Below are 23,649 nucleotides of genomic sequence, written 5' to 3' on the forward strand. Positions count from 1 at the left end.
AAATTTTTATGATTAATTAATTGGTAAAATTTTTTATATTATAAAAATAAATGATTTTATAAACTAGCATACTTTTATTTTGTTTTTTAATAAATTATAAATATTTTGAGAATCTTGCTGGTATTGCTTAATAAAATCATCAAGGTTATTTCATATTTGTTAATAATTAATAATTTTGACATTTAAATTTATACATAGTTATCAAATAAAATATGTTAAAATTAATCATTTTATTAACTATAACAGTTTTGTATTACTAAAATTCTTTAAGTTGAATAAAACTTTAGTAGGTTTTCATATTATATTAAATTAATTCAAACAAATTTTACAAATATGTATTAATAACTTAGATGTATTCCTATTTTAATAATAATAAAAAGTTATAAATGCAGTTTTATTTTCATTTTGATTGAAATTATAATTTTAATATAAATAATTTACTTTTAAAAAGTGGACCAAAAAACTATTAACTGAAAAAATACAGAAAAAAAATTAAAAAAAAAAGTTTTAAATCAATTATAGTGTAAATAGTTTTTACCAATAAATTCACTTTTTTATGCCTTTTTATCATTCATTTTCAAAAATAATAATTCAATATTCAACAGAAAGTGAATCCATCAAAACTTAAAAAAAATTCAATTAACTATTTTTAGATACATTTTAAATGAAATAAAATTAGTTTCATAACTGAAACTATACATTATATAATAGTAGTATGAAATATTCAATTAAATAAATTGAAATATATAAATAAATATAACAATTTATTTGATTGGGTTAAACATAAAAATCCTTAATGTATAGTGTATTCAATAAAACTACTAAACATTATTACAGTAAATGTACAGTACTTTTAACATAAGATTCGTTTTATTGATTTCATTGAAATCATAGTAACGCTAATAAATAAATTAGAGATCATTTATAAGTCATGATTTTAAAAATAGATTTATATTTTAAGATTAATTTTTTCAAATATCAATATTTTTAATTAAATTGTATAAAATTTTAATAAAACAAAATTTATTAAATTAAAAACAAAATTTAGATTTTTTTTAATTAATCGATGAAAAGACATGATCAACAAATAGTGAATATATTTAACAATTGTTATGACTGATGGTCTTTGAAACACCAAATCTTAATACAACAGTCATCACCACAAGTGGCAAAAATGTCGTCAACTTTGGGATTCCAGTCGACACTATTGATGTCCAATTGATGAGCTCTTTCCTGCTTAAGAATCATTGAAAACTCTTGAAATGTTTTGTCACTAACTTCACGGCAAACATTGTTGTCGTCTTCTTTAAATATAAATATCGTGTCATCGCCGCCGACGGTCACAATATAGTCCGATAAGTGAGACCAAGATATGTCATACACGGATCGATTATGAAATCCCGATAAAGTGGTTATACACTTCCAGTTTGTGATATCATTAAACTGTTTCCATATTCTAATAGTTTTATCACTACTACATGAGGCGAGTCGTTCACCGCTAGCATCAAAACAAATACCCCAAACGGTCGACTCGTGTGCAGAAAGTGTGGCACAACAGATCCAGTCATCGCCATCGTCTCTGTAAAGTCTAACGGTATTGTCGTAACCGCAAGAGGCGAGTATGTCATGAATGGGATGCCAGAGAACACGTTTGACATCTTGTGTGTGATCTGTGAGAACAGAAGCGCATTCAAAATCGTCGGAATCCATAGACTCCCAAATCCAGACAGTCTTATCCCGACTACAAGTAGCCAAATATTTCTCGGATGGCGACCAACAAACACTTTTCACTTCGTTTTCATGTCCCTCAAGACTAGTCACACACTCCCAATCATTTCCATCCTTTTGAAACCAAACACAAGTGCTCGCGTCAAACGATGCCGACGCCAGAAATTTGCCGGTTGGCGACCAAGCAATCGATCGGATGGTCCGCTGATGACCATCACTTAAAATAGACTTTAATCTCCAATTGTTTCCTAAATTCATTAATCAAATTATAATTACAAATTAACCATCAAATCAATTGATACTACAATACCTTCCTTAGCCCACAGTCTGATGGTCTTATCGGCGCCACATGAGGCCAGTATGTGTCCACTCGGGTGCCACCGTACGCACCAAACTCTCTCGTTGTGACCAAAGAGTTCACTAATTAAATTTAAAGACATTGGACTAAATAGCAATCAATTTGTGATAAAATGTTTGATTTGTTATCAATTATTGTCGTATTTATTGTTTGTTTTAATTTCTAATCATATGATGACTGCATTACTCTATACTGTAATACATATGCTTTCGATGAAACAGTTGTCGCAATCTTGCGATTAGTTTGTCAAACATTGCGTCATATGATTATCACATCAATTGGTAATATTAATAACACTTTGATATTCAAGTAATCACTAACTAAGCCATAGATTGAGATTTTCAAAGTTTTGTCGAAAAAAGTAAAAACAACTTTAAATACTTTATTTCACAAATATATAGACTTTTTTTATACAATAATAATAATAATAATATTGTTTATTAAAAGTATCTTAAAAATCAATGGCGATAATTACCCGACTATTGTATGGATAAAAAATATTAATTAATTATTAAATGTCAAGTTTGGTTACTTCGGTCTCATTTGCATCTGACGGAACCATCTCTTGTGGCACTTCTTCAAGCGTTGGTGTCAGCGATGGCTCATTTAGTATCAAAGGCACAAAAAGACTGGGAGTCTCAATACCGGCAGTCTCTTCATATTCATCGCGCTTTCGGGTCGAGTCAATGGTCTCTGTTGTCTCTAAAACAGTTGTAGACTTTGATTTGTTTTTCTTCTTTGTCTTTTTCTTGTCTCCATTTAATTCTAAAGTCTTCGGTCTCTTAGATTTTTTTCTCTCGATTTTCTCTGTTATCTTTGATATCAACTCAACATTTTCGACAATTGGTCGCACATTCTCTTCATTTTTATTTCCATTTTCTAATTCATTGCTTTTTGTTTTTATTTTCTTTTTCTTTGTTTTCTTTTCGATTTTCTCTTCTTTATCTTTACTTGATTTTGACTTTTTAGTCAACTTTGTCTTCTTTTTTTGTTTATCTTCGATTGCATTCAAATCAAATTCATTTTTATGTTTAGAGACATATCTATTATTCACAAAATCTGATTCATTTAAAGTAATTTTCGCGAGCGCTCTGTGCGGGTCTTGTGCTGCATCTGCAGCCGACTCATCGTCACTCTCTAAATCATTGGCATCAACTCCTTCTGGCATTTCTAAACCTTTGATAATTACCATTTGCTGTACTACTGATTCTTCCTCTTCATCTTCTATTTGTTTCTTCAATGATTTGGATTTCTTTTTCGTTTTTGTTTTCTTTAAATAGTTTTCAGATGAAATAAGGCCTGGAATTGATTTACCAATAATTGGTGTTACACTATATGTTTCCTCAACTTCAGGCTCTTCTCTCACTTCTTCAGCCATTTCAATATTTTCTCTCTCTTTCTTAACGCCCTTTCGTTTCTTTTTCGACTTTGAAGTAGATTTTAGATAATTTGGATTTTTTTCGATTTGAGTTTTTCTTTGTTCAGMTATCTTTCGGTTGTATTCAATTTGTTCTTCAGTCAGTTCTTCTTCCTCTTCTTCCTCATCTTCGGCAACAAAATTCATTTCTTCGATTGTCTCTTCTTCTGAATCGAATTCATCAATTTCAACAAATGGTAAATCAAGTTCAAGACCAGCAGGAATTGGTACTTTTCGTTGGGCTTTAGCGGCCACAGGATTGAGTGCATACGCATAAAACAGTTGTTCCACATCTATGTCTTCGCTTCTGATTATATGAATAATTTGCATAAGACTTGATGCTCTTTCTTGAACTTCCAAATCTTCGTTTGTAAGAAAATGTGGTATATATTTACTAATCAATTCGTCGCACAACTTAAAAAAGTCATCAGTCTTTTCATTGGACATCTTCGACAAAATTTTGGAAGCATTTTGAAGAAATACAGCCGTAATGTGCGCCGGGAATATAGTGGTTGTCAACAAATGTAATAAAGTTGATGTTTGGTCAGGAATGTGACTATTATATTAACAATTATTTCAGTTATAATTAAAATCAAATTAATTATTATCTCAATGGACATACTCTACAAACTCTCCACAAATCCAAGCGGCGGCGTAAAGGACTTCACAAACAGATGAAGAATTGTAAAATAAATGAGAATTTTCCAATAAAATTGCCTAAAAATTATAATAAGTATCGGTAAATATCTATCATTTTTTTTTGGATATATATTTAATTAAATAAATGACAAACCATTTGTCGCGTAACAAATGGTCGAATAGCTTCTACTCTTATGGCAACATCGAGGAGTTGTTGTGCTATTAGACCGCCGTGTTCTGTGCCGCCCTCAACACGTGATAATTCAACCAAAACTGTTATATACCTGTTTAGTGATTATCAATCAATCAATTAGATAGTCATTCATCCAACATATGCTATAATGCTATACCATTCAAAATTGGCAATAAATTGATAATCATTTTGAGAGCAAATATCAATGAGCTTTGTAATGGTTTCATCTCTGTATTTGTTTCCCATTTGACTTTCATTTATATTAACTAACAATTTCTGAACGATTTCCATCAAATTCTTTTTAGTTACCATACCATATAAGAGATCCAATGCCCTTAAGGTAAACAATATAAGCAAACATACAAATACATACATTTTAATATTAAATCTGTAAATACCTGAGTCTAATGGACTCATCTTTATCGTCCAGACAGGCGAGTACCAGATCTTTATGTGATTGAACGCTCTTCGGGTGAGTCTTTAAAATTTTACTCATTGCTAGAAGTCCTAAATATTTTAGATTTTGATCCGAGTCTTCAATCAAAATCCTAAGTTTTTGAACGCATAGTTGTATGGATGCGTTATGATTGGGGAGACCACTGGATATAGATATGAGAACTGCAATCACAGTATTTATACATTCGTAAAGCAAAGACATTGCAGATGTGCTATAAATAAATTATTTGTTAATAATGTCATTCATATCATAATTCTGGACAATAATAACTTTGATATCAAATTGCAATTTCTAACAATATATAGAAATGAAGCAAAAATGGATGCGTGAAGTATTGATTCAAAAATGTTTAAAAAAATAAAACAAACAAAACATATAATGAGATTACCTGTGAATTAAATTAGTTAGCGGTTCTATCAGTTTTTTGCCTAATCGGGGTTCAAGTGGGGTCAGAGCACCGAACTGTAAAAATCAATCGTCAAATCAAATAATATTTTTTCTACAAAAATTAAATCAAATTTTAAATAATAATAATAATATTATTAAAATAAATATTAATAATAATAAATATCAAATAATAACAAATTAAATCTATTGATTATTATTGAGACTAAGAGATAATGTGGCACTCGTTGATATGTTATTAGTTAAACAGATTTAGACAATATAGACATTACTTCGAAATTATAGAAAAAATATAGAAAAGGCATCAAATGGAAAGGTCTTTCAAGGAATGGTAGCAAAGTTATAATTTCAGGATATATTGTCTGCATTTTGTGATTACCTTCTAATAATCGAAATCAAAGGATGACTTAATTTAATACCGAGTAAGGGCTCAAAACGTGTCATTACACCAAACTGTCAAACATTAGAGCACAGGAAGAGATTAGACAATAAGATAAGACTTTAGAGTTAAAGATGAGGACAAAGCGCCACAATATTTCACATATAAAGTCAACACATTTATCAACATTTAATTATAATAAAATATAATTATCAATTATTTTATAATTAACTTTTTATATTACCAATAATGTTTAAAAATTATTTACTGAAATTAATTGATACTGAATGACAATGACTCACCAGTTTTATTATCTTAATTAACATCCAATTATTAGTTGATGTGGTCATCAATTTGAAAAAAACTGGAGCTAAAGACAAATAGTTCTTAGGGTTCTTTCGGGCCAATTCACAGATAACATTGACTGCCGCTGACTGGACACCTGTCAGTATTGGTAATAAGTAAATGTTTAAAAATATTGCTGAATATTAATTGGGTGAAACAAACCGGGATCGGGATCTTCTAATTTTTCCTTCAGTCTTGGAAAGGCTGGTTTAAGTGCTTCGGGAAACTTAAGAAATATTTTATACATAAGTAGTACAGCTTTTTTGCGTAAATATGGTTTCGTTGATGTCAACAAAGTAAGCACATCGTTGGCTAAATCACGGCTAATATCGGTCGACACAAAACAAGACAGACCGGTCATCGCACAGCCGGCGTCGTACATGTTCTGACTGTTCAAATCCTGTTAACAACAAAATCAGTCAAACATTCAGTTATGATATGTCAAACCTTTCGGATCATATTAGTGGTCAGCATTAGTACATCCGTGTTCTCGTGAAAGCATTGAGAAGCCGCTAAGTATCCGATTCGCTGTACGGCACAGATGTCCAGTAATTAATTTGATGATAAAACAACAAATAAAAAAACAGTGTTTACCTTATATGTGAACTTCTGCGATGACATCACTTCAATGATGTTAAACGATGACCAACTGATGTCATAACCAAGCATTTGTAACTAATAGTTAATAAACAAATTGGTTAATCAAAGTCACCAATTGGTGGTCACTTTAGTCATACATATGTTAATTTTGAGACAGCGTTTGACTTGACAGAGATGCTGTCGTGTCTGAGCTCTTCTTTAATCTCTTCAATACATTGAGAAATGTATTTATTCTGCAATAATGGACATCAATATTATAATTATAAACAACAATGGTTTGGATCAGATGTAAACTCAGATGCAATCAATGGTATACCTCATTATCTTTGTTGTTGCGAATACCTCTGACCAGATCTGACAGATTTTTATCGAAAATACGATCGAAATTGCCCTTCACTTTCCTCAGAGTCATCTCTTATGGCCGATTAAGTGTCACTTTAATTGATCCACTCATTCAGTGATTCAATTGTTTATTAAATGTAATGATTGAACACTAGATTTAATGTTTGATTCAGTGATTAGTCAAACAAAACACGAATACGACTACAGTTTGTCTTTAAGTCTATTTTATGTTAGCTTTCGCTCAATACTATTATACAATACATATATAACGTTACCGTTTAGCTAATTATATGTCAAATAATACAAATTACAAAATTTTATATACAGTACATAATTATATTAAATAACTATCAATTAATTATTGATAAGACATTAGATAACATCTAAATTTATTTATATCTATAAATAATTATTAGATGTCATGAATCCAATCATATTTTTAAATGACATCAATTTTTGTGTTCAACACTATAACTAAAGTATTACAATAGTATCATATTTGACAAAATAGTTTTATTCAATTCAAACACAAATTATTAATAAATGATAAGTTTTAAAATTATATTTCAGTACCAAGATTGAATTAAAACAATTTTATAATGTATTATTAAAACAATTATTTGAAAATAAAATATCTGATTTCAATTATTAATAAAAAAAAACAATAATATTTTAATAAATCTTTCTTAATATTCATATGTAATAAATGTTAGAAATTTTACTGAAAGTATAATTGAAGAGTAGTTACATAATTGTATAAATGCAAAAAACAATGTTAAAAAATAATTACAGTAATATAATTATAGTCAGTGTAATGAGATTTTTAAAATGCTTTAAAATAAGTATATTTTGGTTGCATTTAATAGACTTCAACGGAATGAAGACTGTCATTAATTGCGATAACTTTAAGCTTAATAAGGAAAGCGCCGTCAACTGCCTGATCCAACTTATGGTTCAAGTGTTCATCGCTAAGCTTAGTGGAGTCTACTTTACATTTGATGGCAATCGGGGGAACAGTTGATGTTTTCAATTCTGATGTCAATTTCATCAAATATTTACTTTCGATGTCTTCTTTATTTCCAAAGTCCAAATACTGAACATTAACTGTATCTCCGTTCACACTATTGACGACCGCTCGATACCAATCATTATCTACAGTATAACATAAATATTTATAAATTATAGAAAAATATAAAATGATTAAAAAAAATACCGGAAGCCTTTGCCAAATAAGTTTTTCCAACATTTGGATTCACTTTAACTTTATCGTCAAATTTTTCTCCGAGTCCACGACAACCAACCATAACATTCTCAAAATCTCCACCTAAGAAATGTATCAATTATTCATTAAATAACTAAATATTCAAACAATACCTTCTGCAGCAATAAAGAAGTTTTTAGGATCGGTCTCATCCTTATAAACAGCCATTAGTTGATGTTCGACATCCAATGCAAGAGTTCTTTTTGACAATTCTTGAAAATAGTCGACAACAGACTTTTCGGCAGATTTTTGCGTTTCTTTTGGCTTATTAATAGGATTTTTGACAAATTTGACCGTTTCATCAATTTTCAACAGTTTAATAAATATACTGTCCGTTTGAATATATGAATTGTCATCTTTTAAGGTATAACTTCCTTCGCAGTGAAAGTCGTCCTGTTTATCGACAGCCAAATCAAGATATAAAACTGCTTCTTCACTGTCAGGAACGAGTAGAACACTAAAAGCCGGAATATTAAGATACTTGGGCTCCAATTCATAGAAGTTATCGGAGTCAACCATTTCAATAAAGCCGTCGTCTATCATCAAAACTTGAGCGCTATTTTTATTAACCTCTAAGACGTAAGCGCGATAATACGCGTCATCAGAACCTTTAACAACAACTACTTCATCAACCTTTGGTGAGACCTTATTTTTAGTCGGGTAGTCCAATGCCAACTGTTGAACCACTTGTCCAATACTTGGATCATAAATTGTAGAGAAATAATATGATTTTTCGGCATCAAATTGTTCGGTAACAATAAATTTAACCGATTTTCCATTCAATTTATCTAAGATTGAGATGAGCTTAAATTTGTTGCCCTCATTGAAATCTAAGCGTTTAACAGTAGTTGAATTGGAAATATCATTGACTGAAGTCTTAATAAACGAAACCTTTGGTGACTTTTGTGTCGGCACCACAATTGGCGAATCATTTGACTTTTGAGGTGACATTTGGACAGGAGTTGTGACTCTCGGGACTTTAGGAGAACTTGTAAGTGGTGTCGGAGAAGAAACGACAGTACGGCTAATCTTTTTAGTTGAATTTAAACTAACAATTGAATCACCAGTGGGTCCAATGGGAGCAACAGTAGTCGTGGTTTCGGGTCGAAGACCAGAGATTATTGTTTGTTTACAAACTAATCTGTGTTGACTCCAATCATTTGTCTGACATTTAGTATTACAATAATGTGATCGTTTGCATTGAGAGCATAGCTTCAAATTAGCCGCCTTTTGTCCACATGTTTGACACGAAATACCTAAATCAATGAGTGCCGGCATTTCTTTTGGATCAATCACTTGGTTTTCATTTATAATGAAATGCAAGTGCTCTACAGGTGGTTTGGCTATACAAACAGTGCACTCATCGGCTACTGTTTCCAACACTTTTAAAAGTTTGTTGGTTTTAGCGTATAGGGAGAGGACTTCCATTTCTGTCGAACCGCTAAGACTTGCTGTGTCTGAATGATTACGATAAGAACCGTTCATATGGTTCGAGTTTATGGCATTACAATTTCCAATGTCTATCTTGGGCTTCATTTTCAAATTCTTCTGATATAACCTTTCGTTTTCTCGCTAATTATAATTTATTTAATAAACCACTTAATGATACCAAACAATACATACATTAATGGCTAACTCTCGTTCTTCTTGTTGGGCTTCTGTGGCAGCAAAACAAACAGATAATTTGTATGTCTTTTGGCTTCTTATCAATTCAATTGACTTCTGAGCCTCTCTTATGGTTTCAAAATCGGCAAAACTATAAATTAATTTCATTAGTCTAAAAACAGCCGTTTTTTGCAATAAGTCTTACCTGTATCGTTGTCCGGACAAAGTGGTCACCAATTTAAATGTCGAAAACTTGCAACCAATACGTTTAAGAAAAGATTTGAATCCAATCTGTTATAAAATAGGACGTAATGTAAGACTAGAAGTCATGAAACTGATTGTCAGTTCAAACAATTCATTCAAATCTGTGACTAATGTCAAGTCATGCAATCAAACCATCAAATGTAGTCAACTATAAGTTCAAACATTGCTTTTAAATGGTTTCATATATCGGATAACATATAATAAAACAATGAATACTTGGAAATGAGAGGCACTGGTAGACAGTGGGCTCTGGTATACAATTTATATCCTTAACAACTGTGTGTCAAATGCAATGTTTAATGCATTTTAGTAATGGCTATAACTATCAAACTTTACTCTAATTTATTGCAGATCTAAGTCATTAAAAGCCAAATGAAAATCAATACTCACTTCAGTTATATCTGAAGGAAAGCCAACGATTAATAGCTTCAGAGTATCGGTACGTCTGATGGGAAACGACTCACTATTACTGACAATCAAATTAACAACAAATAAATTATTAGTTGTTTAAAACATGACATCTAATAAATATATTAATATTTTATTGTTATTCAAATTATGGACAGTTAGGTCTGGCTCTAGTAGTCTAAAAAATGAGACAAATATGTAATTAATGTGAGAAACAAATATTAATAAAATAAATGTTTTAGTGTTATATTGACTATAATATGTTTATCGATTCAATGCTATATTAATATTATAAATCAATTAACACATAACTGTATGACATATACTACAGTATCTACACATATATCATCATCACATCACAGATATCATCACACATATCATATAACAGACCCATAGGAGGGCAGACATCGGACCGGTAGGTAAGCGCCGGTCTGTCCGTTAGTATAACTGTTGAATACAACACTATTATAGTCATCATTCATTGGTGTCCACTCTTCAGGAAAATCTTCACTCATTTTAATTTAATATTTAAATTATATGATATGTATATAAAATTTATAAAATATTAAAATCAAGTAAAATATAAACTAATTAAATAAATTTAATAAAAATTGGTATAAAAATAAAAACTAATTATTAATATTCAAAAAATATATGTAATTATAATTAATTAATTTAAAATAAAATATAAAAACAATTAAAATTAAAACAAAGACATGAAAGACATGTGTGTGATGTTCAATGGGAACGGTATGTGAATGGTGTTAATGCAGGGCTTTAAATGACATTAGAAATATACATAAGTTATATATGTATTGATTGTTAACAATAGTGTATAACTCTATGGGCGCCCACTCTTGTGGTTAAATACCCCCCGAATTAACCATCGGTTAAGACTTACTTGTGGTCAATGATTGTCGTCCAACACGTGTAACACAACTGAAGTCAAACTAAACAACAAACCAAACAAAAGCTAAATTCAATCACTTATTAAATATTTTAATATAAAGTAATATTATAGTCAAACACCAATAAGAGCTGTTATATTTCAATAACTAACAAAAAGTGAAAAATCAAAGTACAGTTGAATACTGTATACACTGTAATGAATATAATATAAAAATGCCATACAATGCCATACAAACAGTTATAATGGGTGTATGATTACAGTAAAACATAAATTGTACATTAATTGTATGTTTTGCGCCAAAACTACAGTAATATACAGTAATGCAATCATTGAATATATTTTAGAGGTATTTACCATAACTTTTATTAGTAGAGATGTTTACTTGAGTTTTGTGTTATAAAGTGACGCAAACATAGACTGAATGACTGTTTTGTCGACAATTTATTGTTGTTTTGATTTGACATTCAATTGATTGATATCTTTGACTGAATTGAATGGTCAGTCAAGTGATGGCAATGGAGACGGCATTACATATAAAGACATATAAAGACAATATCATTAAAAGTGATTTACAACTCAAAGCATTGATCAATGTTTGTGACCAAACATTTGTAATAAATAATTGAATTTTTAATTAAAATGAAGACATTTGTTATTTCAGGACATTTCAAAGTGCAACACATGTGAAGAAGACATCAATTATCTCATATCACGAGCTTCTCAACTGATCCGTAGCTACAAGACATCGATTGATGTCTGTTTACTATCGATTGATAATTTGAATCAATTAATGCAAAATAAATTATTTTTTTGCTGATTTTTAGGATTTGATTAAAACATCTAAAGAGTTGTCAACAGTGTCTCAAAAGAAATCATTGGACACCGAAATCGATGGTTTTCGGAACCAATTGGAGGCCAACTCAATATCATTAAGAAAAGCAATAGCTGGCAGTCAAAAGTGCATTTCAACAAAAACAAGGGAACAATTGTTTAATATAAACACTGAACAGACATCTTTAAGACATAGAAATGTCGGTTCAGTTAATCGGGAATTATTGGCCAATAAGTCAAATGCCATAACCGATAACTTGAAATCCGTGAGTCGACTGTTAGCCGCACAGGTGACACAAAGTGAGCAGACATTGCATACTCTGATTGATTCGTCGGCAATGGTTACCGAAACAGGAGAAGAATTCAAATCGATGTCTAATCTTATTGTTCATTCACGCAAACTGTTGACCAAATATGGTCGCCGAGAGATCACCGATAAAGTGCTTATTATATTAGCCTTAATATTCTTTTTTGGCTGTGTTTTGTATGTTATGACCAAAAGATTATTTTGGAGATACTATTAGTTATATTTTAATTTATATTTTACTAATAAATATTTTATATTCATTTTTAATTACAGGTAATCATAAAATCATTTAAAATAATAGACATTAATATAAAATAAAGTTTATATTATGAACAAAAACATCATTTTATTTAACATAAATTATTTTGTATAAAACAAATACAGAAATGATATAATTGAATAAAGAAATGTTATATAAAAGTAATCGTTGATTAACAATATTTTCATATTAATAATAATAATAATAATATTGCATACAATGACCCAGTTAAAATTTTGAATCTAATTAAAATTCCGGTAAATTAATTTAATAACTCACGAAATTTATTAAAATTGATTCAATAAAAAATTTTAAAGGTTGTAAAAGTTAAATAATAAAAGTACTGTTAATATAAATTTAAATGTTAAATATAATCAGTATTATAATTTATAAAATAATAATTTCAGTTTATACAGAATAAATGAATTAAAATATTTTTTTCCGTAAAAAGTTATAAAAACAAGTTTGTTTTCATTTCAAATTTTAAACTTAAAATCTAAAAAAAATCTGAAATTTAAATTAGAATGAAAACAAATTTGAATTTATTTTTAATAATCAAATTTTTTCAACAAAATAACATTTCCGTATATTAACTGTAGTACAGTATATATAAATATAAAATTTATAATTTGCAAAAAATACATTTTAACGATATCTCTATTATGTATAATTTTTCATTTTTTTGTAAATATCTATGTAATGCTTAATTTAGTCAATATTAAGAATACATAATTTTGTATACTATTCTTTACTATCGGTATATTTACAGCAGATTTAAATATTTATATAATCAGTATAACATAAAATATATAATTTATCAGATTTGATATAACTTATATTTATAATAATATATCTGCTATTTACATGTATTTATAATTACATTATATAACATTAATTATATATAATTACATAAATATTTTTTGTCATTATATGTATATATAGTATAAGAATACAATTATTGTTATGGCTTTTGACGGTATGAGATGATGTGTGCTATGAATACATTGCTAATTAATTTGTGAGATAAAGTCAGTTTAAATATATACCCATTTAAAAAATTAACAAATCATATAACTTTAAAATAACAATATAAATCTATATTAAAGAAATTTAAATTAATAATAAAATATAATTAAAACATAATTTATACAACAGTATAATTAAACTGAAGCCATTGATATTTGTACTCAAATGTATGCATGAATATATATATGTAAATAATATATGAAAAACATAATATACAGGTATAATAAATGTAATTATATATTATATTGAATAAGATTTCTATTACAGTGTCTAATGTGTCGATTACATTAATATATCAATTATGATAAAAATATTCATCACATCTCTTACTACTCATAGCTATCACAGTCAGTTACGGACACTTTGCACCTTTACTTCAATTTGTTTGATAATTTCCTCATAATTTAAATTAGTTTTTATGATTTTGTTTGATTGCCGCGACTCATATAGTTTGCCAAATTATATACATTAATAATTTTGAAAAAAAAGGAAGCATTGATAAATTTTTCAGATATAGTAAAATGAATTTTTCATTATTAATCACTATATAAAATAGTCTATAATTTGAAAATTAAATGTTTGCTAAATATAATAAAATTCATTTTTGTTTAGAATAACATTTTTTTGATGAGTGTTAAAAAATGATTAGTTTTATGAATAACCAAAAAATATCAATAATAAGCAATGCATTTAATTTGAAAGCAATATGTTTAGACTTTATCCAAACCGCCATTAGTAATACCGGCCGCCACGTTGTCGAGGATATGATTGACGAACTCACTGGTCTTACCGGCCACGAAAACATTAGACCCCTTTTGTTTTATAAGATTTTCCAATGTTTTGGAGGCATTCGTGTCACCATTAGGTTGGTTTTGGGCATAATTGCGGATAATTTTCTTAGCGTCGATCAATAGTGCCATAAACCTCTTGTGCTCCATTTGTAGGCCAAATAATTTAATTTTATTGGCCTCGTGTTGTGCCTTTTTCTTGAGTCTACAGGCGCGCGACGCCAACTTGTTTTTCTCTTTACGTGACTTTCCTCGAGAACTGACTGGAACCTCAGCAACTGGTGTCAAATCGTTAATAATTTTACTTAACTTTTTCAACTCCAGTCCAATCATCAACAATTTTCTTGGATTAGGTGTCAAATCATTGCCATCTCCGCGTCGAGCCTTTCCCGAGTGCTTAACTCCTTCGACCTGACAATCGGGTGCAAAGACAGGATCGCTGATCTCATTAAATATATGCGGATCACTCGTTTCTTCAACTGAAGCAATTCTAGTGCCTTTTGGTCCTTTACTTTGGACATTGTATTGCCAAAAATATCGTTTCTCACCACCTTTTCTGGATCGACCCATATTAAGTGACCATTTATTATTTGCATCATCAGAAGTTGTGGCACCCAATAGGTCGGAAGCATCATAATCACCATAAAATGATTCATCATCAGAGTCCATATCTTCTTCATTGTCCGAATCTTCCGGTTGAGAGCCAAAGCCCTCGTCATGAGAAGAGGCGCTGTATTCGGTGCTAATCGAGTTATTTCTGACTCGAGTCAACACTTCTCCATTGATCATAGGTTTCGTTTGAGAGATCACTGTGGATGAGGTCTGAGGCATTGGCTGTGCTTTTTCATTAGTTATTATCTTTTGTTTACCGGTAGGTCCACCCAAAAGAGCACCTAAAACAGTTGACTTGCAATTGTTAGAGATTGAGTTCATAGTCAGACCATTGCTATTATCATTATTATTGATTGTTGCACTTATTTGGGAAACTTTTGATGTGCTCGGCGTTACTTCATATACAGTCTGCGGTTGAATTGTAATTGTGTTAAGACTAGGATTGAGAAGAGGTTTACTGTTGGCGGTCACTGTTTGAGATAATAATGGAGTTGTATTGACATTGTTTATCGGAGTTTTCATATACGAAATCAAGTATTCAATATTTTCCTGCAGTTTTGGGTCATATTCGTGATCCAATGAATTAATAGCCAAATTGGTATTCACTCGTTGACCATTATTATAGCCAAACTTAGATCTATATTTACTATCCATTTGAGCGCTGTCTAGTAGTTCATCTAAATCGATGTTATCCCACGCATCGAGACTGGCATTGAGCTGAGCCAATGTTGGACCAGTCTTGATGTCTGCTTTGTCCACTTGAAACACATTTTCCAAATTATATTCATTTTCCATATTATCGATATTATATGAATAACCCATGACATTAACACCATTGTAGTAAACATTTGTTGAATCACACATCCAATCGGAATCACTATCATTAGTGATTGATAATGGGCTCTTCAAGTCAGGGATATTAAGTGATAATTGTGACTGACTTTGTGACAGTTTTTCATCGTCATAACAATAACCATATGGTATGCACAGAGATTTCTTGTCACAGCTATAATCAGTTGTATCAAATTGTTGGGCCGTTAGTGATAGAGTCTGTGGTTCAGATGGTGGCAGCGATGCCACTAAAATACTTTCGTTACTACAGAGACCACTCTTGTGTCCCATATTATCTACTGCTGAAGCAATCAAAGGGTGGTCGTGTTTAAGAGCCGATAGATTCACTTTATTTTGATTTCGACAATTTTCGACATTTTGGTCGAACCAGAATCGGTCGCTCTCTATATTGATATTTCTTGAGTTTTGTTGAGAACAAGTAATATTATTATCGTTGTTATTGTGTAAAGCCATCACTTTTTGTTGCTGTTGCGGTTGGGATTGTGATTGCGGTAAACAAAGTTTAAATAAGTATTTGTTAGTAATCGAGTCAACTGGTTCTTCATGTGAAACATCATCTGTTCCACCGTTTAATTGATTATCCAAAATGTCTGTCTCTAAATAATGTCATAAAATGTTTTTAAAAATTAATTACATTTAAATCAATTCTCTATGTAATTCAATATTAGTAAATAAATATTTATTTAGTATTTTGAAAAATAAAAAAATTCCTACAAATAATCAATGTATTAAAGTGTAATTAAATGATGTAAATCTATGAAGAAAATGGTGATGCAATTCATTGGTAGACAACAGTTGTCAAGTGATTATAGGCATTGAAACAACTATTGAACTTCAATGTCAACACTCATGTGAATGCAAACTATATTTTAACTAATTGGCAATCATTTGGCTTCACATAAAGCGAAACATAAATTAGTTTTTGACTGTATATGAAAACGGATTTTATACTAAAATTAGTTTTATGTCAATGACAAACACAAAATGCAGGCAAAGGGTCCTTATTTTAACTCATTTCAATCCAAGCCTTACATTTAGATAACTATTTTCACCTCAATTCTCACCACTGTTTCGAAGGTAAGCCACTTTCGATTTCATGTATCACTTAATTATTGTTAAACAAGTTTCCAAATACTATATTATAATTTTTTCCCATTTCTATCCAATCATTTAAATACTTTCTAACATTATTAACATTACAACTACACAAAAACTTTTCACTTGATTATCAAAACATTTAATATCACATTATTATTCTTATTTATAAACAATTTTTCAGTTTCTCAGATGTTTTATAATAAATAAGTCATAAATTATAAAATATAATAAAATTTAAAGCAATTATTTTGACGTCACAATAACATTAATAATAGCTTAATCATAAATCATATGATTGGTAAGTATTGGTATAATATAATCAGGTATGATCTTAATCAATTGTCCACATTGTCATTTAATATATGATGACCAAAAATATTTAAGTTTATAAACATAAGATATCAATAAAATCATTTTTTGCTTAATAAACAATAATAAAAACTAATAGTAAATATAATCTTATATTTGATTTTATTGAAATTCCAATGCATTTAATAATGAGTATATATTGCAAGTATTAGATGATTATACAAATAACTTTGACAACGACAAACAATATGATAATTTACTACAATTATAATCAAATTATATTGAATACATTATATAAAATATGCTTATCAATAAAAAGACACTTACTAATCATACTTAATCAGATTTAATTATATATAACTATGTGTATATGTGTAAATTTATAATGTATATTATTTATATTTTGTGTTTATAACTTATTTTTAATATATAAATTTGTTAAAATATTTGCTGACTATTAATAAGCAAACATATGTTTTTGAAATTACTTAAATAGAATTACTGTATAAAGCAATTTCACGATTTAAAACATTTGCAGATTTAGTTCAATAAAACCTCTCATTGTTTACAGATTTTTGAAAACAATCACATTTTTAAATTGTAATAAAAAATTATTAAATGTTTATACATATCTAAGCAAGCATTTCAAATTATAATGCCAATTGATGTCAATGCAAAATTAATATTGCTTTAATATCAGTTGAAATAACTAATAAAATATCTTAAATTTTTGAAAAATAAACAGTTTAATTGAATAAATTGTTTTTCATTATGAATATCATTAGGAAAAACAAAACAAATGATAATTTGATAAGAATTTGAAAAAATATTACAAAAAACTAATTTTGATAAACAAGTTAGTAATTTATAAATTGTTGTAATTAATACCTATTGGTTTTGATGTGTTTGTCTGACTGGAGTCAAGTTCTACCATTTATCCAATATTATCAATTGGTGTCTGTAATTGAAGACCAGTGATTGATAGTTATGTGGTAAATGTATGCTCCACTTGTGACTTCAAATGATAATATATATATATATTTCAATCTTTAGATGACGACACCCACACACCAACACTGGTGTCTTAATATACTATTATAGAACTGCTATTTCTTTTTTAGATCACTAGTAATAGTGTATATATTAAGGAATGATCTTATGATCCAAAAGTATATTTTCTGGTCTCTGGACGTCCTTTTACTGTAATATTCGGTTGAAAATCCTGTTTCAAATTAGAGACAATATTTACATAACATTTGATACATATTAAAAGCTTTTCTCATTATTTGCCAAAACCTTAAAATGCATTTTGCACATTACACTAATATTTCAATAGAAATTAAATTAAAACTAAATTAAACATAAATAATAGTAAAAAAAAAAATTAATATATTCAAAATATTTAATTGTAATTATAACAAGTAAATCATTGACATTATATAATTTGGACAAATCTAATATATAATTTATCATAAAAGCAGAATAATAAAGAAATCATATGATCTAAAAGTGAAAATGAATAAAAGTAAAAATCAAAACAAAATTATATGTTTAATCTACAGATTCTCTAATATAATAGTTAAATCAGTACATATTATTATTATTGTTTGTAATTATAAATAAATCAATTAACTAGTGGCACGAGTATGCAATTTTTTTTAAAAAAAATATGGCATTAAAAGTGTATTAAATACAGGCTGTCTAAATGTACTGTATGTGTCTATTGGTAAGGCATTGACCTAATTTGACGTAAGGCTTTATGTATGTGTTGTTGCTATGCATGTGTATATCAATGATCATACAGTCAGGCAATTGTCAAATGTTTTATCGATAATACTGTTTACAAACATTATTATAACAAATAGCTAATCTGTTAGTCTGTTGCATGAAATGGAAAACTAATTTAAAAAAAATAATAATAAGTATTAAGCTATCGGTTATTTATAGGCCACAAGTAGACAACACACCATTTATTATAAATACATCCAATAGTTGTATTAACAATATAAGGAAAAATTTTTACCAAATACATGATTACATTTAAAAGTTGTGACAAAATTTTCCTGAATATCAACTCAAATGACAAATTTTCGGTCACAAACTTTTGCCATCAATAGTGAAGGTGAATATCATGACTACATATTATTGCAAATACTATAAACATTAAATACAGTAAACACTAACTATAGTCAAGAAAACAAGGAAAAAATTATGAGTTGTTTGCGAAACGCTTTACACAACATATAAGTCATATGATTTGATGGCATATATTGAGATATGAATAACTAAATAAACTTACAGTATATTACACTAACAAATGGCACTCCAGTTAAAAATAACAGCATTCATATCAAACTTATTATATGTTGAGATTTTATACAGTACTGGTATTATGTTTATATATACTGTATTTTTAGCTTTAAATAAAATTGTGTCCAACACCATAAACTAATTTATTTTCGTATAAACTACACAATAATGAATTAATATACTGCTATATATAATACTCTCTGTTTAAATGACACAAAATCAGGTAAACTCATAGTAAAAGTTAAATTTTAACTAATTAACGACAAATCACACAATTTGACAAAAAACAACACTTTTTAGATAAACTGCAAAATTATATTTGACGTAAACAAACAAATGTGTCACCAATAGGCAAAAACAAATATTAATTTAATATTATCTATTAAATACAGTTATAAAATAATAATAAATTTAACGACTGGGTCCTAATAATAATAATAAATGTTATAATAATTATTATGTCATATATGAATACGGAAGAAATGGCACATAAAATAAATATAAAATCAAATGAAGGGAAGAGTGAAATGCAATGTATGTATGAATGAAATTAATGTTTGATATAAAAAATATAAGTAAAACAAGATTTAAAGCCCAGTTTCGAGTCCATAACATAAATACATGATGTGATACACAGGTATATAGTATAGTATGTGTAATGTATGAGCAAATTGAGAGCATCTGTTTGTGGGCCAAAACCTATAACACTATTAACACAGTATTATTCAAAATGTTTTTTTTCCAATTTTTTCGGTCATTAATTACAACTTCTTTTACCGTTATTTCATTGAAATGCTTTTCTCTCTCACTCTCACTAACTAAAAGTATATATATATATATATGAGTCAAACCTGTGAATCAGTTATTTCTTATATAATATTTAACTTCATTTAAAAAGTTTTTAACCTAAATATTATTTTGAATTATAATATTTAACTTTTCAGTGCACTTGTTAATACTATTATATAATTTACACTTAAATACATTATACGATAATGCAAATGAATTAATAAAGAGTTAGTTGTGTGATATATGTATAATATTGTAGTTATTTATGCAAATTATAATTATAATCACATTTAAAATTTTTTACAAAAAAATAAGTTATGCATCGCTAAATATATACCTCAATAAAATACTACCTTAAAAGTTATGATATCATATATAAATTATATCTAATAAAAATAATTAACATTACTATCTGTAATAGTTTTGATCAATCAATCTATTAATCGTTTCATTGATTTTATGAGTTAAACCAATTCATATGAATTTATATCTCATTAAATCATTAATAATAAAAATCTTATATAAATTATTTTCATTTAAAAAACAAATCAATAAATATCATTAAAACTATAATTATATTATTTTTGATAATCAATACATACCAACAAAATAATCGTAATCCTTAACAATGGCTTTTATTTTGTAATGATCTCTGAAAATATCACCAAAATGTCGACAAAACAGATAATTTTCAAAATAATTAATTTTATTAAATAGTCGATTCAGTCTTTTTATTAGTTAAAACAAATTGAAAATATCATCAATAATTAGTTAATGATAACTATGAAGATCACCACAATTACATCCAATGATATCTTCAACAATGGATGTGTTTGTGTGATTCACAAGTGTTGGTAAACAATAAGTCAAACAAACAGTGTTTTGTTTACCACTATTTATGGCAATTGATTAACCAGTAATTGAGACAATTTGTGGTCAAAAGTATGGATCAGATGTTAACAAATGTCAGCAAACAATAGATGGAAAATACAATCAAATATTTCTTTGTTTCATTCAATACAATAACAAGTTATAGATTCAAAGTATTATTAATAATGTAATGTAATTGCATTCACAGTTGCCATACATTTACATTAAATTATATTTTCGTCAATAAGTGCAATGTTTTGCTTTTTTCCCAAATATCACATGACATCACTCTCTATATATCTATAATGCAATTCATAAATAGTGTGAACACTGTAACCAAAACTACATTCCCGGACAAACTCTCTCTCACTATTTGTCGTTAACATCAATACACTTATATTGCATTTACATTCAATTCAACAATTTATTAATTTTATTTAATAAATTGATTGTCAATCAATTGTTGTGAATGTTTGAAAAAATAAAATTTAGATTTATTTTACTGATTTTAAAAATATTATCATTCAATTTTCATATAATTAGTCAAAGAAAAATTTTCACATAAATACTAAATCAATTTTATTGAAAATATAAATATATATATATATATAATTTACTTTATATAATATATTTACTAATTTAATGAATTTGGCAATTATTTAATATTTAAAAGCTTATAGAAATAATAGATACCTTGATCATATTACATTGTAATGATTACAGTGTGTATGCAAATAGCATTAGTCATGTGGCAATTCTAGACAAATTGTTTATAAGTGATTATATATAAAACCATGTGATATGAAAAAGGCCTAAAGTATGCCATTTTTGTATACATAAAAATTAATGTTAATATACTGTTATTTTTCATTAAATTATCAATATATATGTAAATCAATATTATTTTTAATAAATACTAATTGTTTAAATAATTAGTTTAATTTAAATTTTAAATAATAGACAAAAATATATGAAATATGTTAAGAAATATATAATTTTTAAATGTTTTAATTATAAATTCAATGCATTGAAGCCATAGATCGCTAAATAATACCTTTTAAACAGCGAAGTGTTTTATATTGACAGCCAATCAACGCTTGGCATTGCAATCGAGTAAACAAAACAGCAGTCAATTGAGTCCTCCCTTTAATATCACGTAAACAAAGGGACCGATTGTTTAGTAAATCAAATATTTTGTTAATCAACTCATTGTTAGGAGTCATACAATTGATTAGATTTAGAGATAATTCATATATAAAGCAATGACTTATTGGACTAATGTTTGCAAATATAGTAGTGTTTAATACAATGCATGTATTGCTAACTTTATATTGCATTGTAATTAGCTATAAATTTCAATTGACATACAATCCCTGTATATATTGTTAAAGCAGTGCTAATGTCTAGTAATGTAGTGTTTCGTCATTTGTTGTGTTTGTATGACTGACTGATTGACTGTCCGTAAGGCACGTGAATGAGGCGTACCTACCATTCAATTGAATGCTTTCATACATTTGGATCAACTGATGAACAAAATGTCGACAAACCATACATTAAGTGATTATAAGACATAAATATGACTTTCAATGGTTGGTCAGTCATATGACAGTCATTAATAGGTTTACAAACAAATTGAATAACATTTTCTACATATAGTTAGTAATGTTTAGTAGTTTTCTAATCAATTCAAGTGTTTATATAATCATAATATCATAAATTGGTTTTAAGTATTGATTTAATGTTTAATAAATTTTGAATAAATGCTAATTATATTATTAATTCATAGTTTAATTAATATTTATTTGATTTTGTTTTTTAATTAAAGATTTTAGGAGAAAAACTAATTGAATTTGGTTTTCGTTGACATCGATTGTCATGACTTTTGTATGAGTTTTATCTCAAAATAAATGTATAAATAACTATAAATTGATACAAAAGTGGAGAATATATGCAAACGAAACACAATTAAATTAGTTTTGCACTAAAAATATTAATTTATTATTAATTACCTATAAATGTATTTTATATTTTTAATTTTTGGAAATATTGTTAAATTTACATACATTTTCAATAATATTTTTATATTAATTTAAATAACAGATTATTTTAGATATTAAGTAAAATATTAATGAATTGTGGGCTTCAGTTACCTTAGGGGGGCTTCGCTTTTAATATTGGTTTTATATGCTATACTACATGTATTATATTAATAATACCCTTATATTTGGGTTAATTTGTGGTTAGGTTGGGTGGGATGTGTGAGGTTAGGATGTGGTGATGATATGGG

General features: G+C 28.0%; 5 protein-coding genes across 7 annotated transcripts; 1 reads left to right on the top strand and 4 right to left on the bottom strand.

The window, feature by feature from the left end:
- Nucleotides 1–1,097: 1,097 nt before the first annotated feature.
- LOC128964481 (probable cytosolic iron-sulfur protein assembly protein CIAO1 homolog) lies at nucleotides 1,098–2,289 on the bottom strand. The gene is made up of 2 exons (XM_054311078.1): nucleotides 2,039–2,289; nucleotides 1,098–1,976 (listed from the first exon to the last, which is right to left on the bottom strand). The coding sequence occupies exons 1-2, from the start codon at nucleotides 2,166–2,168 to the stop codon at nucleotides 1,111–1,113; spliced, it is 996 nt and encodes a 331-aa protein (XP_054167053.1). The 5' UTR covers nucleotides 2,169–2,289; the 3' UTR covers nucleotides 1,098–1,110.
- Nucleotides 2,290–2,528: 239 nt separating this feature from the next.
- Nucleotides 2,529–7,116, bottom strand: LOC128964474 (AP-3 complex subunit delta-1-like). The gene is made up of 12 exons (XM_054311064.1): nucleotides 6,838–7,116; nucleotides 6,659–6,754; nucleotides 6,516–6,596; nucleotides 6,369–6,449; nucleotides 6,084–6,321; nucleotides 5,879–6,018; nucleotides 5,181–5,254; nucleotides 4,734–5,003; nucleotides 4,493–4,669; nucleotides 4,297–4,426; nucleotides 4,126–4,220; nucleotides 2,529–4,059 (listed from the first exon to the last, which is right to left on the bottom strand). Exons 1-12 carry the CDS (start codon nucleotides 6,931–6,933, stop codon nucleotides 2,598–2,600), a joined length of 2,940 nt encoding a protein of 979 aa, XP_054167039.1. The 5' UTR covers nucleotides 6,934–7,116; the 3' UTR covers nucleotides 2,529–2,597.
- A 519-nt stretch (nucleotides 7,117–7,635) lies between these two features.
- On the bottom strand, nucleotides 7,636–10,916 carry LOC128964763 (uncharacterized). The gene is made up of 7 exons (XM_054311400.1): nucleotides 10,792–10,916; nucleotides 10,384–10,462; nucleotides 9,935–10,020; nucleotides 9,748–9,880; nucleotides 8,238–9,696; nucleotides 8,077–8,187; nucleotides 7,636–8,015 (listed from the first exon to the last, which is right to left on the bottom strand). Exons 1-7 carry the CDS (start codon nucleotides 10,914–10,916, stop codon nucleotides 7,723–7,725), a joined length of 2,286 nt encoding a protein of 761 aa, XP_054167375.1. The 3' UTR covers nucleotides 7,636–7,722.
- Nucleotides 10,917–11,660: 744 nt separating this feature from the next.
- On the top strand, nucleotides 11,661–12,686 carry LOC128964484 (vesicle transport protein SEC20-like). The gene is made up of 3 exons (XM_054311083.1): nucleotides 11,661–11,904; nucleotides 11,973–12,065; nucleotides 12,136–12,686. Exons 1-3 carry the CDS (start codon nucleotides 11,806–11,808, stop codon nucleotides 12,664–12,666), a joined length of 723 nt encoding a protein of 240 aa, XP_054167058.1. The 5' UTR covers nucleotides 11,661–11,805; the 3' UTR covers nucleotides 12,667–12,686.
- Nucleotides 12,687–13,897: 1,211 nt separating this feature from the next.
- Nucleotides 13,898–21,717, bottom strand: LOC128964477 (uncharacterized). Of its 3 annotated transcripts, none has more exons than XM_054311073.1 (3): nucleotides 21,095–21,717; nucleotides 18,282–18,615; nucleotides 13,898–16,582 (listed from the first exon to the last, which is right to left on the bottom strand). In XM_054311073.1, the coding sequence occupies exons 2-3, from the start codon at nucleotides 18,325–18,327 to the stop codon at nucleotides 14,445–14,447; spliced, it is 2,184 nt and encodes a 727-aa protein (XP_054167048.1). In that variant the 5' UTR covers nucleotides 18,328–18,615; nucleotides 21,095–21,717; the 3' UTR covers nucleotides 13,898–14,444. The 3 variants fall into 3 exon arrangements, with proteins under 3 accessions (XP_054167048.1, XP_054167050.1, XP_054167049.1); XM_054311075.1 differs by lacking the exon at nucleotides 21,095–21,717 and adding an exon at nucleotides 19,432–19,458; XM_054311074.1 differs by lacking the exon at nucleotides 21,095–21,717 and adding an exon at nucleotides 19,417–19,457.
- Between the last annotated feature and the right edge of the window lie 1,932 nt (nucleotides 21,718–23,649).

Source organism: Oppia nitens, unplaced genomic scaffold (assembly GCF_028296485.1).
Source record: "Oppia nitens isolate AA-2021 unplaced genomic scaffold, nextdenovo-longstitch-racon4-pilon3 scaffold9_pilon_pilon_pilon, whole genome shotgun sequence".
NCBI lineage: Eukaryota > Metazoa > Arthropoda > Arachnida > Sarcoptiformes > Oppiidae > Oppia > Oppia nitens.

Bases quoted from the DNA above. Each gene is read 5' to 3' on its own strand.
- LOC128964477 (XM_054311073.1), bottom strand. From the start codon at position 18,327: ATGGTAGAACTTGACTCCAGTCAGACAAACACATCAAAACCAATAG. The intron at 16,583-18,281 runs GTATTAATTACA...GACATTATTTAG, and splicing joins AAACACATCAAAACCAATAG to AGACAGACATTTTGGATAAT.
- LOC128964484 (XM_054311083.1), top strand. From the start codon at position 11,806: ATGGTCAGTCAAGTGATGGCAATGGAGACGGCATTACATATAAAGACA. The intron at 11,905-11,972 runs GTTTGTGACCAA...TTGTTATTTCAG, and splicing joins AACTCAAAGCATTGATCAAT to GACATTTCAAAGTGCAACAC. The intron at 12,066-12,135 runs GTCTGTTTACTA...GCTGATTTTTAG, and splicing joins GCTACAAGACATCGATTGAT to GATTTGATTAAAACATCTAA.
- LOC128964481 (XM_054311078.1), bottom strand. From the start codon at position 2,168: ATGTCTTTAAATTTAATTAGTGAACTCTTTGGTCACAACGAGAGAGTT. The intron at 1,977-2,038 runs GTATTGTAGTAT...TAATGAATTTAG, and splicing joins CAGACTGTGGGCTAAGGAAG to GAAACAATTGGAGATTAAAG.
- LOC128964763 (XM_054311400.1), bottom strand. From the start codon at position 10,916: ATGAGTGAAGATTTTCCTGAAGAGTGGACACCAATGAATGATGACTAT. The intron at 10,021-10,383 runs GTGAGTATTGAT...ATTTTATAACAG, and splicing joins TTCCTTCAGATATAACTGAA to ATTGGATTCAAATCTTTTCT. The intron at 9,881-9,934 runs GTAAGACTTATT...ATTAATTTATAG, and splicing joins TTGTCCGGACAACGATACAG to TTTTGCCGATTTTGAAACCA.